The 20,698-nt window shown below is 38.1% G+C and overlaps 1 protein-coding gene across 5 annotated transcripts in view; it reads left to right on the forward strand.

Moving 5' to 3' along the window:
* LOC134483996 (cytochrome P450 2C7-like) overlaps window positions 1-20,698 on the forward strand; it is a 56,006-nt gene that overhangs the window by 19,821 nt on the left and 15,487 nt on the right. For 2 of the 5 annotated variants that reach the window (NM_001433011.1, NM_001433010.1), the window contains exons 5-6: window positions 554-730; window positions 13,918-14,059. In NM_001433011.1, the coding sequence (NP_001419940.1) occupies window positions 554-730; window positions 13,918-14,059 (319 nt within the window). Of the gene's footprint in view, window positions 1-553; window positions 731-13,917; window positions 14,071-18,171; window positions 19,525-20,698 lie in introns of those variants that run through there. The other 3 variants (XM_087593700.1, XM_087593730.1, XR_015643116.1) reach the window with 3 other exon arrangements.

A 20,698-nucleotide genomic window follows, 5' to 3' on the forward strand; every position in this document is an offset into this window, starting at 1 on the left:
ATCCCCTGGCTGGTAAAAGTCCTGCCCTATACTTTCTATTGCCTAGTTATTTCCAGCTTTTATGGACAAGTCAGAGAATAAATGATGAACCTTGTTTACACAAACCTCATACAAGAGTTGCTTAACATAAGCAGTATAACGCTGTCTCAGATTGAAACAAGAGAGTAGGATAGGGTAATCAGCATTTGAGTGATAGAAGGATACATTTTACACAGTACACAATATATTATGCCTATAGTCAGGGACTGAAGAGATGCATCAGTCCTTAAGGTTGTGTGTTACCTTCCAAAGGATCTGAGTCCAATCTTCAGTACCCATGCCAGGTGGTTCACAACCACTAGTTTCAGAGGCTCTAATACATCTGGCCTTCAAAGGCACCCATCCATATATCATACACTTGCATGTGTATGTATAGACACACACAGATACACAAGCACAAACAATGACACACAGGCACACAAATACATACACATATTCACACACATACACGCACACATAAATAAAATTAAAGCAACACATATTAACAAAATAAATTATTGGTCTGGTTTTATAGGTCTACAATAGTTTTCCTTCACTCATTGACTATTTTCCTGGAACTCATCACAAAATAGCAAAAAATATTGATTATATGAAAAGCTATTTGTTGAAGAAAATAGAAGAACACCAGGAATCATTGGATGTTACAAACCCTCGTGATTTTGTTGATTATTACCTGATTAAACAAAAACAGGTAAAATGTTAATATAAGATTATTTTATTTTTCAAACATTTTCTGGTTTGTTGAACATTGAAACGTTTGTCAGAGATGTTTGACGTCAGTATACTTTGAAAAAGATTTCTGTATATGTTATATGTTAGAATGTAGCATACAGATACTTGTGATATTAAGGGAATTTGTTAATCAGAGCACATTAACTCCACTGCAGTTGTGGAGAAAACAAGCCAAAGGGCAGATAAGATTGGAAAAATGTAAAAAAAGTGTGGATGCTACAGTCCTATTCAGTAGGGGAAGAGAATAATCTCTGGGAAGTAGAGGGAGACAGGTATCTGGGAGGGAGAGAGGAGGGTGAGGGGAAAGTGAGGGCAGTTCAGATAAGGGAGGAGATTGGGAAGAAGTACAAAGAATCAAAATTTGAAGGTAAATGTGTAGAAATGGGGGAGGGGGAACTGGGGAGTAGCCACTTGAAAGTCCCAGATGCCAGGGACACAAGAGGTTTCCAGGACCCTACAGGTAGGACATTAGGCAAAATACCCAACAAAGGGGAGATAGAACCTATAGAGACCATATCCAGTGGATAAGTATGGCCCCAGGTTGAGGGATGGGACCACCCACCCACCTCAAAAATATTAATCCAGAATTCCTCCTGTCAAAAGGAAATGAAGGGACAAAGGGTGGAGCAGAAACTGAAGGAAAGGCCATCCAGAGACTGCCCTACCTAGGGATCCATCCCATCGGCTGACACCAAACCCAGACACTATTGCTGATGCCAAGAAGTGTTTCCTGAGAGAAGCCTGTTATAGCTGTCCCCTGAGAGGCTCTACAAGAACCAGACAAATACAGATGCAGATGTATACAGTCAAATATTAGACTACACATAGGGACCCAAATGGAGAAGTTAGGGCAAGGACTATAGGAGCTGAAGGGGTTTGTAACCTTATAAGAACAACAAGAATATCAACCAAACAACCCGACTAAGAGTTCCCAAGGACTAAAACACCAACCAAAGAGTATACAGGGGGTACCTATGACTCCAGATATGTAGCAGAAGATTGATTGATTTATCTGGCATCACTGGGAGGGTAACCTCTTGGCCCTCTAGAGGCCTGATGATTCATGGTGATGGAATGCTAGGGTGCTGAGGCAGGAGTAGGTGGGCAGGTGGAGGAGGACCCTTATGGAAGAAGGGAGGTGGGAGGACGGGATATGGGGCTTATGGAGGGGAAACAGAGAAGGGGGATAACATTTGCAATGTAGATAGGTAGAATAACAATAAAATGAAAAAAATTCTAATCAAGTAAAAAGCAACCAACTGTCATGGAAGTATGCATATTGGCACCATAAATGCACATATTGTGTGGCTAGATTTCCTGCATGTCTAGCGGATTAAACTTTATCTAGCTATATTGTTTATTTTATAATGATAGGTATAGAAGCTAATTTCTGAACGACTGAATGGTATATGAAAAGGCATGTTGTGGGAAGAGTTAGTGTATCAAAGAGCAAGACTTTGAGTATAACCTCAAGTTAATATTCACCAGAAGTGATTGAAGAGTGGTATCTGTTGCTTATCCTGGTAGCATGGACTGTGTTCGCACCATACAGTTTGCGCAAAAGACATTTCTCAACTGAATTTTCTTCAGACTCTGTATAAATGTGTTGACAATAGATTTTTGGGGTTGTTTGTGCACATCGATTCTGCTCCACTGATCTTAACTTTCTTTTGCTAGTCCACCACCATGATTTCTTCACTCCTGTAATTGTATAGCAGTACTTACTATCCAAGTGTTTAATGTCTTTGATTCTGCTGTAATTTGATTTCTCTTGAATGACTATTTTGTCTCATCTGTGTCCTTTAAATTTGTATTCTTGTAAGATTATAATTCAGAAAGTCAGATCAGGATGTTTAATTGGTACCTCAGGGCAATAACCCTGTTTCTTTTATTTTATGGTGGTATTTTATGTGCCTACAAAACACTACAAGTGCCAGTTTCTGCTGTTTGGAGAGCATCTTATCACTATGTAACCACTTATGAAAACCCCTGATGTCCTGTGATGTCTTGTAGATTTTATTTTATTTCTTATTTTGTTATTTTGCGTTTAGGTTCTTCTAAGTGTCTCTTGGCAGTAACTTCTGTGGCACAGTTCAGATTCCCCTGGGACAACTCTCAGCAGCAGTCTTCTCTTCTACTCTCTGATCCTACTCTTTTGTCTCTTGGTCTATTCTCCTGTTTAGTCTGCAATCTTCTATTTTTTATTTTTATTTTACTGGGTTTTTAATTTACATTTCAAATGTTATTCCTTTTCCTGGTTTCAGAGATATAAGCCCCCAATAGTATTCCCCTGCCCTTCTTCTATGAGAGTGCTCCCCTCCCCATCCACTCCCTCCCTTCATGCAAGCCCCCACCACCCCATGATATTTCCCTACACCGGGGGTCAAGGGCTTGGCAGGATCAAGGGCTTCTCCTTCCACTGGTGCCCAACAAGGGCATTCTCTGCTAAATATGCAGCTGGAGCCATGGGTCAATCCGAATATGTTCTTTGGGTAGTGGTTTAGTCCCTGGAAATTCTAGTTGGTTAGCAGTGTTGTTCTTCTGGGGTTGCAAGTCCCTTCACCTCTTTCAATCCTTTCTCTAATTCTTCCAACGGGGGACCTATTCTCAGTTCAAAGGTTTACTGCTAGAATTTGCCTCTGTATTTGCCATGCACTTACTGTATCTCTCTGGAGACATCTATATCCAGTTCCTGTCAGCATGCACTTCTTAGCTTCATCAATCTTTTCTAGTTTTGGTGGCTGTATATATATGGGCCACCAAACTTTGATTCCATATCCCCTCCTATGAATATTTTTGTTCCTCCTTTTAAGGAGTGAAATATCCCTACTTTGGTAACCATTCTTCTTGAGCTTCATATGGCCTGTGGATTGTATCTTGGATAATTTGAGCTTTTGGGCTAATATCCACTTACATAATGTGCATTTTTTTTGGTTGCGTTACCTCACTCAGGATGATATTTTCAAGTTTAATCCATTGGCGGGTGAATTACTTGAAGTCATTGTTTTTGATAGCTGAACAGTACTCCATTTTGTAGATGTACCACGTTTTCTGTATCTATTCTTCTGTTTAACGGCATCTGGGTTCTTTCCAGCTTCTGGCTATTATAAATAAGGCTGCTATGAACATAATGGAACATGTGTTTGTGAATTGGTTTGGAATTTTGATGAGAATTGCATTGAATCTGTAGATTGCTTTTGTCAAAAGGGCCATTTTTACTATACTAATTCTGCAAATCCATGAGCATGGGAGGTCCTTCCATCTTCTGAGATCTTCTTCAATTTCTTTCTTCAGAGACTTGAAGGTCTTCTCATACAGATCTTTCATTTCCTCGGTTGGAGTCCCTCTGAGGTATTATGGTATTTGGGACTATTGTGAAGGGTGTCAATTCCCTAATTTCTTTCTCAGTCTGTTTATTCTTTGAGTAGAAGAAGGGTCCTGATTTGTTTGATTTAATGTTATACCTACCCACTTTGTTTTTCAGGATTAGTAGTTCTCTGGTGGAACTTTTGAGGTAGCTTAAGTATACTACCATATCATCTGCAAATAGTGATATTTTGACTTCTTTCTTTCCTATTTTTCATCCCTTTGACCTCATTTCGTTGATGTTCCTTGAATTCCTGAACTTCCCAGGTCTTTTATCATGAAGGGGTGTTGAATTTTGACAAATGCTTTCTCAGCATCTAATGAGATGATCATGTGATTTTTATCTTTGAGTTTGTTTATGTGGGGGATTACGTTGATGCATTTCCATATATTGAACTATCCCTGCATCCCTTAGATGAAGCCTACTAGATTGTGATGAATGATAGTTTTGATGTTTTCTTGGATTCGTTTTGCAAGAATTTTATTGAGTATTTTTGTGTCAATAATCATAAGGAAAATTGTCTGAAGTTCTCTTTCTTTGTTGGGTCTTTGTGTGATTTAGGCATAAATATAACTGTGCCTTCATAGAAAGAATTTGATAGTGTTCAGTCTGTTTCTATTTTCTGTAATAGTTTTGACAGTATTGGTATTAGGTCTTCTACGAGGTCTAATAGATGTGTGCACTGAACCCATCTGGTTCTGGTCCCTTTTTGGTTGGGAGACTTTTGATAATTGCTTTTATTTCTTTAGGAGTTATGGGGGTTATTTAGGTAGTTTATCTGTTCCTAATTTAACTTTGGTAGCTGGTATCTGTCTAGAAAATTGTCCATTTCAGTCAAATTTTCCAGTTTTGTTGAATATAGGCTTTTGTAGTAGGATCTGATGGTTTTTTGGATTTCCTCCAATTCTGTTGTTTTTGTCTCCCTTTACATTTCTGATTTTGTTAATTTCGATATGCTATCTTTGCCTTCTGGTTAGTCTGGCTAAGGGTTTATCTATCTTGTTGATTTTCTCAAAGAATCAGCTCCTGGTTTTCTTGATTCTTTGTATAGTCCTTGTTTTCTGTTTGATTTCAGCCCTGAATTTGAGTATTTCCTGTCTTCCTGGGTGTATTTGCTTCTTTTTGTCGTAGAATTTTTGGTGTGCTTTCATTGTGTCTCATAAGTTTGGGTATGTTGTGCCTTCATTTTTATTAAATTCTAAAAAGTCTTTAATTTCTTTCTTTATCTCTTCCTTGACCATGTTATCATTGACTAGAGAGTTGTTCAACTGCCATGTACATGTGGGCTTTCTCTTGTCTTGTTGTTATTGAAGACCAGCCTTAGTCCATGGTGATCTCATAGGATGCATGGGATTATTTCTACCTTCTTGTATTTGTTAAAGACTGTTTTGTGGCCAATTATATGGTCAATTTCGGAGAAGGTACCATGATATGCTGAGAAAGTGGTATATCCGTTTTTTTTTTTTAGGATGAAATGTTCTATAAATATCTGTTAATTCCATTTGGTTAATAACTTCTGTTAGTTTCTCTGTGTCACTGTTTAATTCTGTTTCCATGATTCCTCCATTGATGAGAGTGGTGTGTTGAAATCTTCTAGTATTATTGTGTGAAGCATAATGTGTGATTTCTTTTATGGATGTAGGTAATCTTGAATTTGGAGCATAAATATATAGGATTGAGAGTTCATCTTGGTGGATTTTTCCATTGAGGAATCTGAAGTGTCCTTCCTTAACTTTTTTGATATCTCTTGTTTGAAAGTTGATTTTATTTGATATTAGAATGGCTATTCCAGCCTATTTCTTCAAACAATTTTTATTGGAATTTTACCTCTTACTCTGAGGTATTGTCTGTCTTTGACTCTGAGATGTATTTCTTTTATGTAGCAAAATGCTGTGTCTTGTCTGTTAGTCTATATCTTTTTGTTGGGGAATTGAGTCCATTGATGTTACAAGATATTAAGGAATAGTGATTGTTGCTTCCTGTTATTTTGTTGTTAGAGGAAAAATTATTTTTGTGTGTCTCTCTTATTTCAGTTTCATTGCAAGATTAATTTCTTATATTTTCTAGGGTGCAGTTTTCCTCCTTGTATTGGGGTTTTATGTCTATTATCTTTTTGTAGGGCTGGATGTATAGAAAGATATTGTGTAAATCTATTTTTGTCATGGAATGCTTTTGTTTTTCCACCTACATTAATTGAGAGTTTTGCTGGATATATTAGCCTAGCATGGCATCTCTGTTTTCTTATGGTCTGTATGACATCTGCCTAGGATTTTCTTGCTTTCATAGCCTCTGGCGAGAAGTCTGAAATAATTCTTATAGGTTTGCCTCTATATGTTACTTGACCTTTTTCCCCTACTCCTTTTAATATTATTTCTTTGCTTTGTGCATTTTGTGTTTAAATATTATGTGATGGGAGAAATTTCTCTTTTGTTTCAATCTATTTGGAGTTCTGTAGGCTTCTGGTATTTTTATTGGCATCTCATTCTTTAGGTTAGGGATGTTTTCTTCTATAATTTTGATGAAGATATTTACTGTCCCTTTAATTTGGGAGTCTTCACTCTCTTCTATACCTATTATTCTTAGGTTTGATGCTTTCATTGTGTCCTGGATTTCCTGGATGTTTTGGGATAGGAACATTTTGCATTTTACATTATCTTTGATTTTCTTGCCAATGTTTTCTATAGTATTTTCTGCCCCTGAGATTCTCTCCTTTCTCTCTTGTATTCTATTGGTGATGCTTGCACCTATGACTCCTGATCTCTTCCCTAGATTTTCTATCTCCAGTGATGTCTCCCTTTGTGCTTTTTTATTGTTCTTATTTCCATTTTTTTAACCCTGGATGGTTTGTTCAATTCCTTCACCCGTTTGGTTGTGCTTTCCTGAAATTCTTTAAGGTATTTTTGTGTTTCCTCTTTAATTCCTTCTACTTATTATTCGTCTTGCCCTGCATTTCTTTAAGGGAATTCTTTATGTCCTTCTTAAAGTTCTTTATTATCATCATAAAATTTAGTTTTAAATCTAAGTCTTGCTTTTCTGGTATGGTTGGATATCCACAACTTGCTTTGTTTGGAGTACTGTGCTCTGAAGATGCCTGGTAGTCTTAGATTCTGTTGCTTAATCTCCTTTGCTTGCCTCTCACCATCATTTTGTCCCTGGTGTTAGCTTGACTTGCTGTCTCTGACAGTGGCTTGACCTCCCTGTTGGCCTGTGTGTCAGCACTCCTGTAGACCTGTTTTCTTTCATCCTGATCTGGGAACATAGAGCTCTGCTCTCCATTGTATAAGTGCTCCTCATGACTGGCTTTCTACTCTCCATGCAGGCAGAATCCAAAAAGGTCCTGCCTCTGACTGCTCCCAGGTTCCTGTGCCCAGTGGGCACAGATGGCACTAGGCAATTTCCTCTTGGGTCAGAAATGTGGGCAGAAAGTAGTTGTTTCCTCTGATTTCTCAGGAGTGTCCACACTTCTGAGGACCCTGCTCTCTTACCTAGGGAATTTGGGTGCAGTGAACTGTGTGAACTGTTAAGTTCAGTTCCTGGCACAGGCAGAAACCTCTGTTCCTGCTGCTGACTGTGCCTATATTCTTGTATCTAGAAGTACCATGCAGTTTCCTCTGAGTCCAGGTATGTGAACAGAAGTGTGCAGAAGTGGAGGTCTGTTCTGAGGTCTCAGGATTATCTGTGCTTCTGGGGTTTCAGTTGTGGCATCGGTTCAGTTCAGTTCTGGGAACAGTCAGAAACTAGAAGTGCACTGTTCCAGAGTACCTCTGCCTTTGTGTGTCCTGAGTTTACCAGGCAGGTTGCTTGGAGCAAAAAGATGGTCTTACCTCTACTCTTCGGTGTTTAGGCAATCTTGGGAACAGGCAGAAACCTGAAGGGTCCTGCCCCTGACTGCTTCTAGGTCCCTTTGCCCGGAGGTCACTGATGGCACTAGGTGATTTCCTCTTGGGTCAGGTGTGTGGGCAGAAAGTGGTTGTCTCCTCTGAGTTCTCAGGAGTGTCTACACTCTGAGGGCCCACTTTCGCCCCCACAGGATTTGGGTTCAGGGATCTGTGGGACATGTTCAGTTTTCTAGTGTCCAATATTACTAGTCAACTTTCAGCCTCTGTTATGTTTTTGTAACCTCTCCCATTCCCAGAATTCCAAGAGGCAACTGACACTAAAGGTCATAGTATGAAGCAGTTCTAGAGAATAATAATTCGAAAAGAGTTAGTTGACTAGCCATCTGTCATCCATTAAAGGGATAACTTTGCAAAATAAAGCACCTTCTATTTCCTGTCATTTGTTTTAGCTACTGATTATGCAGTTTTGAAGCTGCTTTTCCATTTTTCCCAATGTCCTTTCCAGGGTTCTTAGGTGTTTGATGTGGTCTTTCTGTTGACCTTTCAGTATCCTATCCACAACTGAGATAAAAACCTAGCAGTGATGCTTTTCTTTTCTGTAACATGGATTCTGCTTCCTGAACCTTTTATATGTAGAGACTATCTGATATTCTATAATCTTCTATTCTGGAGTTCCTTGCTGCAGTGTTTTAGTCTGTGCCCACACCTTTGTGAACTTTTGGGTTGTCTCAACTTGGTAATTCAAGATGTAGTATTCAGAAGAGTCTTTTTAAAGTCCAGTTCACAGTCCTATTGTTGCTCAGCATTGTGGATGGCTCTGTACTGCAGGAGATCAAAACCCTGCTCATAGGTCTTTCAGAAATATATGGTAAATGTTTCTCATTCAGGCTTTTCCTACTTGCAGAAGAAAGCAGTGACTTGATAGGCTCTGTTCTTTCCTCTTTTGGGATCAGTGGTCTAGGTTTCCAGAATATCTCCCATGCTTAACTCTGAGATTTATTAGTTTTTTAGTATTCATAGTTTCTTTTTGAAAAAATATAAACAAGTCCATGTCCTTAAGACAAAACATTCTCTGATGTTAACACATTCTTATAGTCCACAGGATGATTTAATTCCAGTTTTTTCTATAACCCCATGTATTTCAGCTGCTGTCCTTTTTTGTATGGCGTATAAACTTTAATTTTCTAGTTCTGCGAGATGAAACATGTCCACCTGCCAGTTTTCATTTGTTTTGGTACTCTTAAAGTTGATTCCAGCAGGAAGTGGAGTTGGGTTATACAAAGGGCCAGTAGAACATTTTATTGTAATTACCTCAGTTTGTTTCCAGGAGATAGAAAAGTTTTTCTTTAAACATTTACTGTTAACTTGAGATTAAATGTGATATTTTGGGGTTACCAATATATTTCCTACTAACAATTGATCAGCGTTTTCATTTCTTTTGTCAAAGTATTTTGCAAGCTTGTATATATGAGATAGAAGATGGTTAATATGATGTATAGTTTCCATTTATGATTGCTTATTGCATTTGCTTAAATAACAAGGATAATTCTGAATTATCTATTAAAATTCATCTGTTTCTATATTTAAAATAACTCGACATATTTAGAATCAGTAATTATATTCAGAGTTTCAGGAAAATCTAATAATTCAATGATAATTACATAACACTCTGATTTTTGAAGTGAATTATATGGGCCTTCTATCAGTTTCTGACTTATAACTAGGCATTCCCAAATTTTTGCATCAGAATAGATTATAGGTGGTTAAAGAATTGATGTTCCTTTTCCAAAACACAGAATTCAATTAGTGCTTTTTATAAGCTAAAGATGCTTGCTTTTAAGATATTGTTGTTAATTTCCCCCAAATAGTTTCTATAAGCTCTTTGACAATTTTTAGTGATTACACAAAACATAGAATATTTTTACTTTGTGTACCAAGAAAATCTTTTCTAAAATACTTTCTCTTATATAATTGAAAACTCAGTTCTTGTTGTGTTCTGTTTGGATAAACTGCAAAGTATATGGTTGTTTTGGATGTTATTTTTCTGTAATTTCCCAAGGAGTATGTTCCATTTCACCCTTAATTTTAGGGACTGTATTTGGTATCGAGAGAATATTAATATGAGTTCCCCAGCGCTGTACTGAAAGTCATCACTATAAGTCCAGGACTTTGTCAGTCATATAAGGTTTTAACTTTCCTATTTAACCTTCTAGTCCCACACGTGTAAGGTATCACAAGTTTGTTTTATGTGAGGTGACTTTTCAATACCTAGATATTTTTTTGAAGTGGCCATTATGAAACCAAAGGTTTGTGTGAAATAATAGTTACATTGGCTTCTGTATGCAATACATCTTCTATTTCAATATCATTCACTTGTGACTTTATTATTGGACTCTGGTGATTAATAACTGCAAGAATTCATGTTTTCCTGTAATTCCAAACTCTTCTGATCTTTCAACTGGAACAGCTTTATCATTAACATAGAAAAATAATAACAGCTGAGCAATGTCATCATCTATGTTAATTGCATATTTTCTTTATTTTTTTTAAACTCCAGAATTTATCCCCTCCCAGTCCATCCTCAGATTGTTTCACATACCAAATGTCCTCCCCTCCACTCCACAAGGATGTCTTCATTCCCCCACCCCAACATCCTGCTCCTCCCTGGGGCCTCCAATCCTTGAGCGTTAGGTGCATCTTTCCTGACTGAATATGGTCCTGGCAGTCCTCCACTTTACATGTGTTGGGGGCCTCATATCAACTGGTGTATGCTGCCTGGTTGGTGGGCTAGTGTCTGAGAGATCTTGGGGTGTCTAGGATAGTACACTTTCGAACCAATAGCATTTGTATTCTTTTTTTTTTCTGTTCATCCTTGAACATTTTCTATGATTTTAGTGGTGTAATAACTTTTCCACATTCTTAATTCCAATTATTGAATTTTAGGTTCTCTACCAACACCTTGATTCTGATTAGATATGATTATGTTTGCCACTGGGATCAATCTTTGTAAAAAGAAAACAAAAAACAGTGAAATCTTATCCTAAGCCTTATATAAATTTTGTAAAAAAGTTAGAAATGTTTTTTATCTGGATTCTCAAATTTGTTCCAAGTTCTTAAAACTTCTAAATAACATAGTTCTGTGATTGCATCTTCAAATTATACCTGTTCTTGTATATTAGCATAATAACCTTCAGTAATATACTGATCCCTCACTACATTATTAATTTCCTTAGTTCTATTGAGTTGTGCCACATTTTTGGCTTCTTCTCTTAACCATGACAACCACTGCAATTCAGGGCCAGCATCTAGTACAGCTGTTACCAATCCCATCAGTCTTGGGGTATTCTATTTTGAGTAGCCCAATTATTTAGAGTTTGTTTCACATGGTATGAGTCCACACCATTAGACATCATTGCCTCTTTTGATTTATCTATCTATCTATCTATCTATCTATCTATCTATCTATCTATCTACCTCAATCAATTTATTTTAATAATCCATATTTTATTCCTCTCCCAATCTACCCCATAGAATTCCACATCCCATATCTCCTACCCACCCACCCTTCACTCCCCCTTGCTATGTTTCCACAAGGATGTCCCTACTTCACCCACCCCACCAGACCTTTAAACATCCTGGGGCCTCCAGTCTCTTGAGGGTTTGCCTGCAAAAACTCAGGATTTCCTCATTCTTTTTTTTTCTTTTTTTCGGAGCTGGGGACCGAACCCAGGGCCTTGCGTTTACTAAGGATTTCCTCATTCTTAATAGCTGAGTAGTACTTCATTGTGTAAATGAACCACATTTTCTGTATTCATTGTTCTGTCATGAGACATCTGGATTGTTGCCAGTTTCTGGCTATCACAAATAAGGCCACTAAAACAGAGTGGAACATGTGTCCCTATGTCATAGTGGTGCATATTTGGGGTATATTCCAAAGTGGGGTATTTCTGAGTCTTTAGGTCTATTTCCAATTTTTTGAGGAAACATTAAATTGATTTCCAGAGTTGTACCAGTTTGCAATTCCACTAGCAATGGAAGAGTGTTCCTCTTTTTCCACATCCTTGCCAACATGTGTTGTCACCTGAGGTTTTGATCTTAGCCATTCTGACTGGTGTGATGTGGAATCTCAGGGTTGTTTTGATTTGCATTTCTCTGACCATTAAGGACTTTGAACATTTCTTTAGGTGCTTCTCAGTCATTCGAGATTCCTCTATTTTATATTATCCATTGATGACAGTTGGGTGTTGAAATCACTTACTATTATCATGTGAGGTGCTATGTGTGCTTTGAGCTTAGGTAAGGTTTCTTTTATGAATGTAGGTGCCCTTCCATTTGGAACATAGATATTTAGGATTGAGAGTTCATCTTGGTGGATTTTTTCTTTGATGAATATGAAGTTTCCTTCTTATCTTCTTGAATGACTTTTGGTTGAAAGTCAATTTTATTTGATATTAGAATGAAACTCCTGCTTGTTTCTTTGGGCCATTTGATTGAAAAGGTGTTTTCTAGCCATTTACTCTGAGGTAGTGTCTGTCTTTGTCTCTGAGATGTGTTTCTTGCATGCAGCAACATCCTGGGTCCTACTTACCTGTCCAGTCTGTTAGTCTATGTCTTTTTATTAGGGAATTGAGTCCGTTGATGTTGAGAGATATTAAGGAATAGGGATTGTCACTTCCTGTTATTTTCATTGTTAGAGGTGGAATTATGTTTGTTTATTTTTCTTTTGGTTTCATTGCAAGTAAATTATATACTTGCTTTCTGTACAGTGTAATTTCTCTCCTTGTGTTGGAGTTTTCCATACATTATCCTTTGTAGACCTGGATTTGTAGAAAGATATTGCACAAATTTGGTTTTGTCATGGAATATCTTAATTTCTGCATTTATGTTAATTGAGAGTTTTGCTGGATACAGTAACTTGGGCTGGCATTTGTGTTCTCTTAGGGTCTGTGTTATATCTGTCCAGAATCTTCTGGATTTCATAGTCTCTGGTGAAAAGTCTGGTATAATTTTTGTAGTTCCGCCTTTATATGTCACTTTGACAATTTTTACTGCTTTTAATATTCTCTCTTTGTTTTGTGCATTTGGTGTTTTAACTATTATGTGATTAGAAGAAATTCTCTTCTGGTCTAATCTATTTGGAGTTGTGTAGGCTTCTTGTATATTTATGGGCATATCTTTCTTTAGGTTAGGAAAATTTTCCTCTATTATTTTGTTGAATATATTTACTGGCCCTTTGAGTTGGGAGTCTTCACTTTCTTCTATACCTACTATCCTTAGGTTTGCTCTTTGCATTGTGTCCTGGATTTCCTGTATGCTTTGGGCTAGGACCTTTTTGTGTTTTACATTATCTTTGACAGTTGTGTCGATATTTTCTATGGTACTTTCTGCCCCTGAAATTCTCTCTTCTATCTCTTGTATTCTGTTGGTGATGCTTGTATCTATGACTCCTTGTATCTTCCTTAGGTATTATAAATTCAGAGTTGCCTCCCTTTGTGCTTTCTTTATTGTTTCTATTTCCATTTTCAATTTGTTTACCTGTTTACTTGTGTTTTCCTGTAACTCTCTATCTATTTATACATATATATATATATATATCATAATCGAAAGGATATGTTTATTTCTCCTCTACTCTATATTCTAGGGTCTTTGTTACCATCACCATAAAACTTTAAAAACTATATAAGGTTTAGTATAAAGTAACCTTGTAAATGAATAAATATATCATGTGAAAAATTATACCCAAAATCTATTCAACTCGGTGAATTTCTATTCAGTTGGAATAGCCATTGAACTATGTACTTTCTCTTGAATTTTAAAACCTCAATATCAACTATTCAACTGTACAAATTGTACAAACATTCAAATGTACAACTGTAGATTCACTGTAATAAGTTGTGTTGGTAAGTAATTTACTAGATTTCCGCATCAAATTATTTATAGGCAAACAACATCGAACAATCAGAATATTCACATGAAAATCTGACATGCAGTATCATGGATCTCATTGGTGCAGGGACAGAGACAATGAGCACAACATTGAGATATGCTCTCCTGCTTCTGATGAAGTACCCACATGTCACAGGTATGTCACAGGTAAGGGCACAGGTGGTGAACAAAAGTGGAACAATACTGGAAAGATGATACCAGGATTCAGCATGTTGTTTTAGTTAGAGCAGTCTCAGTTCTTCACTTTTTGTGCTACTGACTATGATGAATAGCATGACTGAGATGAATGGATTCTGGCTGTAGGAAAAGCAATCAACTGCTGGTCAGTATCTGGGTTCCCTGGGTAGAATATATTGCCTGACAGAAACATATCTTTCTTTTTTATTTTATTTTATTATTTTTACACTTTGGATTTTATTCCCCTCCCAGTACACTCTCTAACTATTCCACATCACAGACTTCATCCCCATACCCCTCATCCCTAATCTCTAGGAGAATGTCTGACCCTGACACCTCACCCCATCAGACCTCTAAACTCTTTGGAGCCTCCAGTCTCTTTAGAGTTAAGTACATCTTCCCTGACTGAAGCCAGAGTATTCTTCTGTATGTATGTTGAGGGGCTCATATCAGCTGCTGTATCTCCCTAGTTGGTGATCCAGTGTCTGAGAGATCTTGAGGTTCTAGGTTAAATTGAGACTGTTGTTCCTCCTACAGGATTTCCCTCCCCCTCAGATACCTCCAGATTTCTCTAATTCAAGCAAAGGGGTCAGCAGTGTCTATTTCTCAGTTGGGTGCAAATATGTACAGTTGACTCATTCAGCTGCTTGGCCTTTCGGAGGGCAGCCACAATGGTCCAATTTTTTGTCAGAGTTCTATACTTTAGTAATGGTATCAGGTCTTGGGGCCTCCACTTGAGATGGGTCCCACTTTGGGACTGTCATTGGCCCTTCTTTTCCTCAGGTTTTTCTCCATTTCCATCCTTACAGTTCTTTCAGACAGGAAGACTAATGGTTTGGGTTTTTGACTGTGAGATAGCAACCTCATCCCTCACTTGATGCCCTGCCTTTCTGCTGGAGGTGGGCTCTACAAGTTCCCTCTCCCCACTGTAGGGCATTTCATCTAGTTCTCCCAATTTGAGTCCTGAGAGTTTCTCACCTCCCAGGTCTCTGATACATTCTATAGGGTACACCCAACCTCCAACATCCCGAGGTTGCCTGTTTCCATTCTTTCTGCTGGCCCTAAGGGCTTCAATTCCCCACCCAATACCAGATCATGTTACCTTCTCCAGCCATCCCATTCCCTTTCTCTCCCAGTACCCTCCTACCCTTCCCCCTTATGGTTGCTTTCTTCAACCTATCAAGTAGTACAGAGGTGTTGTTACTTGGGACTTTTAGTTTGTTGACCTTTATGACTTCTGGGGACTGTATCATGGGTAGTTGGTACTTTTTTGGCTAATATCCACTTATTAGTAAGTACATAACATTCATGTCCTTTTGTAACTAGAAGATACATATTCTTTCATTCTTAAAATTCTTTAAATTTTCTTTAAAATCTCTGTAAGTCAGCTAAAATCTTATGGTCTCATGTCCTTATTTTGATGAATTTAATTTTAGCATAGAAAAAAGAAAACTTACTTCACTGAAGCATAACCTGAAAGTCAAGAACTTATTATGATTGAGATAATGTACCCACTGACAAGAAATCAAAATATTTAGATTATCTAGTGACGTGTTTCTATTCATGCAGAATATTTAGATAATCACACCACACTGTTAGTCCACTTACTTAACCTTCTGTTGAACAATGGTGTTTTTCACCTCTACCAATGATGTTTTCTTTTACAGTGTACTTTAAATCAGATCGAGTGCTTCACCATAAATGAAACACACCTTCACTTCTTTGCCTAACATTTCCTACTCCAAAAAGTACAAATTTAATATTTTTAATGTATGAGAAGATAACAATAAGGCTTCTCAAATTTACTAAAACAAAATATGATGTTTAAGAAAAAAAGAACAAGATTATATTGAAATTTAAATGTTATAAGGACACACATGCATTAATCAAAACATGTTAAGGATGTATATCTACAAACCAGAAAAGACTAGTACTGTTCAACAGTCATAAAAGTTTAAGTAGAAAACAAGGTTATACAGACCATGCTCATCTTGCTAAAAATGCCTTCCTACTCGAATCATCAGAGGACTTACCTTCCAGATTCACTGAATTCTTAAATAAGGGTATAGGGTTGTCTAAGAGGTCTTTTTCCTGAGACATCAGTTGTTAACAGGGAATGAGCAATGAATAGGTATGAAAGGGGAGACGGGCAACATTTGATTCCTGAATTCTCCTTCTATCTGTGCCTCTTCCCTGATTTGTTCCATGAATGTAAGCTTTAGGCTCAATCCTCTAGACACAGAGTGTTAATACTGTTCCATATTTTACTATCCTAGTAGAAAAGACTTTCCAAGTATTCATCAGAATGGATTAAAAACATCCACCAAAGACACAGGTTCATAGTTTCATGAGTCTTCTCTTTATGTGGACTCATGAATAGAAGTGTGAAACCCTTCAGGGAGATCCCTGAGTCAAATGTAAACTATTCTCTTAGAGACTACATCAGAATTTTCAAGAGAAATGGATTTCTGGTAAGTTTATAAATTAAAATCCAAATGAGACCTCTGTTTGCTTCCCCCATTTTTCAGGTCTACTTGAATCTGTGAGATTGTTTTTTATTCTATGATCTAAAGCAAAGTCACAGGAATTCATGGAGTCCAGGAGTCTGAATAACTAATCAAAGAGAATGAGGGTTTCAATGAGGTTCCTGGGTCCCAGGTTTGCTAAGTCCCAAAGTCAGTATTTATATTATTGGTGCTGCAGGTGTGAATGAAAAAGGAGATGAAAGGAAACATTCTGTAGCCTAAAGCTCCCATTACTCGAGTATAATTACCAGCATCTTAAAAAAAATCTATCTCAATATTAAGTATAATTCTTTATCAAGGAATGCAAATTTACAAATAAAAATGTATCCAATTATCAAAATGTGCTAATGAAAGGTAATCACAATTTATTTTCATGACAATGAAAGGTCTTTATTATCATGAATAATATTTTGTGATTAAAATTACTCTAACAATGGATATTGGTTTAACAAAGAATTATAATTTAATCTGCTGTTTTTTTTCTGTTAATTGAAAATTATTTTTTCTCACCTACTATATCATAATTATGGTTTCTCCTCCTTCTTCTCAACCCTATTTTTCCTCACCTTCCACAACCTGCAGATCTACTTCCTTTCTGCCTCTAATTAGAATACAATCAGGCAGCTAAGAGCCAGGACAGTTTCACAGCCCTCACACACAAACTTGCCCTCAGACAACTGGTCCATCAGTAGCACTATCCCTTCTAAATCCTTAGCCGACAGGTGAGACTCTACTACCTTCCGCATTGTCTATCCAAGGAGAGATCCAACAGAATGCACAGTGCTGAGGAGCCACAGTGCAGTCTGGGAATGGACCCTTCTAGTCTCCATCTGTGCCAGAGCTGGGTTTTTCCCCACAGCATTATGGACAATAAAACTGTACACAGAGAGCTGGTCTGCAAGGAGCACTCTCCCTACTAAACCCACAGCCCACAGGAGATATCACACTTTCTCCCCACTGACTATCTAAGGAAACATATTCTGGGAGCACATGGGCACAGGAGATGTAGCACAGCCTAGGACAGGACCCTTCCAGTCTCCATCTAAGCCCAGAGCAGGGGTTGCCCCATAGCTCTCTGACCCAAAACATGCCCACAGACAGCTGGTCTTTCAGGAACTCTCTCACTCCAAAGATCACAGGCTCAAAGGCTCACAGATCCACAGGACAGAGAAGCTCCAGTCAATGACCGCAAGTCCAACTAACATAAGAGATAACCAGATAGCGAGAGGCAAGCACAGGAATCTTAGCAACAGAAATTTCTAAAGCTCAAAACATTTATTACACTGCACACGATAATAGTAGGAGACTTCAACATACCACTTTCATCAATGGACAGATCATGGAAACAGAAAATAAATGTAGACACAGTGAAAATAACAGAAACTTGGAACCAAATGGATCTATAGAACATTTCATCCTAAAACAAAAGAATATACCTTCTTCTCAATACCTCATCATACCTTCTCTGAAATTGACTATATATTTGGTCACAAAACAGGCCTTAATAGATACAAGGATATTGACATAATCCCATGCATTCTATCAGGTCACCATGGACTGAGGCTGGTCTTTAATAACAACAAAAACTTGAGAAAGCCCACATACACGTGGAGGCTGAATATTGCTCTTCTCAATGACAACATGGTCAAGGAAGAAATAAAGAAATTAAAGTTTTTTTAGAATGTAATGAAAATGAAGACACAACATACCAAAACTTATGGGAAACAGTGAAAGCTGTTCTAAGAGGAAAACACATAGCTCTGAGTGCCTGCAAAAAGAAACAGGAGAGAGCATACATCAGCAGCTGGACAACATACCTAAAAGCTCTAGAATAAAAAGAAGCAAATACATCCAAGAAGAGTACAAGGCAAGAAATAATCAAAACCATACAAAGAAAGAGAACTTCAGACCAATTTCCCTCATATATCGATACAAAAATACTCAATAAAATTTTCACAAACTGAATCCAAGAATACATCAAACTGATCATTCACCATGATCATGTAGAAGTCATCCCAGGGATGCAATGATGATTTAGTAGATGGAAATCCATCAACATAATCCACTAGTAAAGAAACTTAAAGGAAAGCTGACATGATATCCACAGATGCTGAGAAAGCTTTTGAAAATACTCAATACACAGAAAAACACACTTGGTATGCACTCATTGATAAGTGGATATTAGCCAAAAGGCCCGAATTACCCATGATGCAATCTACAGACCACAGAAAGTTCAAGAAGAAGGATGATCAAAGTGCAGATATTCACACTCCTTCTTAAAAGGGGAAAAATATTCATAGGAGAGGATATGGAATTATAGTTTAGAGCAGTGACTCAAGGAATGGCCAATCAGAGTCTGACACACATGTGGCCCTTATATATACAGCCACCGAAACTAGATAAGATTGATGAAGCTAAAAAATGCATGCTGAAAGGGACTGTATATAGTTCTCTCCTGAGAGACATATCCAGAGCACGTCCAATACAGAGGTCAATGCTAGCTGCAGACCACCGAACTGAGAATAGGACCCCCTTGGTGGGGGGATTAGAGGAAGTATTAAAACAGTTGAAGGAGTTTGCAACCCCATAAAAACAACAATGCCAACCAGCCAGAGGTTACGTGAACTAAACCACTACCAAAAGACTACACATGGACTGACCCAGGGCTCCAACTGTATATGTAGCAGAAGATAGCCTTGTTGGGGCCCAGTGGAAGGGAAAGCCCTTGTGCAGGGGAATACCCATATGGGGGAGAGGTAGAGGAGGGAATGGGGGCTTATGGACAGTAAACCCGGAAAGGGACTAACATTTGAAATGTAAGTAAAGAAATATATAATAAAAAATTCAAAAAAAGAAAAGTAAAGAAATATATAATAAAAAATTTTAAAAAAAGGAAAAATAGTAGCTTATTTGAATTTCCGGGTTTGGATTATATAGTGATACTTTTATTTTTTTATTTTCTTTCCATTTTTGATGTATTTATTCTTTGACCATCTCACACATACATATAATGAATTCCCATTGTTCTCTCCTCCATTATCCTTTGTCACATCACCACTCACCCCACTGAAAACCCTTCTACCCAGAACGCTCCCCAAAAAGCCACTACTTTAATGTCTTCTTTGTCTATTCAACCCACACATTTCTTTCTCTTTTTTTTAAACATTTTTTGACATTCCTTTATGTACATTTCAAATGTTATTCCCTTTCCTGGTTTCCAGTCCATAAGCCACCTATCCCCTACCCTCCCCTTCTTCTATCAGTGTGCTCCCTTCCATATCCAGCCCCCCCCCCTTTTCCTCCCTCTAGATATCCCCTTACACTGGGGGTCCAACCTTGGCAAGATCAAGGGATTCTCTTTCCACTGGTGGCCAAAAAGGCCAAGCTCTGCTACATATGCAGCTGGAGCCATAGGTCAGTCCATGTAGTCTTTGGGAGTGGTTTAGTCCCTGGAAACTCGGGTTGGTTTGCATTGTTGTTCTTTTTTTTTTTTTATTAACTTGAGTATTTCTTATTTACATTTCGAGTGTTATTCCCTTTCCCGGTTTCTAGGCCAACATCCCCCAACCCCTCCCCTTCCCCTTCTTTATGGGTGTTCTCCTCCCTATCCTCCCCCCATTGCAGCCCTCCCCCCAACAATCACGTTCACTGGGGGGTTCAGTTTTAGCAGGACCCAGGGCTTCCCCTTCCACTGGTGATCTTAGTAGGATATTCATTGCTACCTAGGAGGTCAGAGTCCAGTGTCAGTCCATGTATAGTCTTTAGGTAGTGGCTTAGTCCCTGGAAGCTCTAGTTACTGGGCATTGTTGTTCATATGGGGTCTCGAGCCCCTTCAAGCTCTTCCAGTTCTTTCTCTGTTTCCTTCAATGCGGGTCCTGTTTTCAGTTCAGTGGTTTGCTGCTAGCATTCGCCTCTGTATTTGCTGTATTCTGGCTGGGTCTCTCAGGAGAGATCTACATCCAGCTCCTGTCTGCCTGCACTTCTTTGCTTCATCCATTTTGTCTAATTGGGTGGCTGTATATGTATGGGCCACATTTGGGGCAGGCTCTGAATGGGTGTTCCTTCTGTGTCTG

Source organism: Rattus norvegicus, chromosome 1 (genome assembly GCF_021556685.1).
Source record: "Rattus norvegicus strain SHRSP/BbbUtx chromosome 1, alternate assembly SHRSP_T2T, whole genome shotgun sequence".
Classification (NCBI taxonomy): Eukaryota; Metazoa; Chordata; class Mammalia; order Rodentia; family Muridae; genus Rattus; species Rattus norvegicus.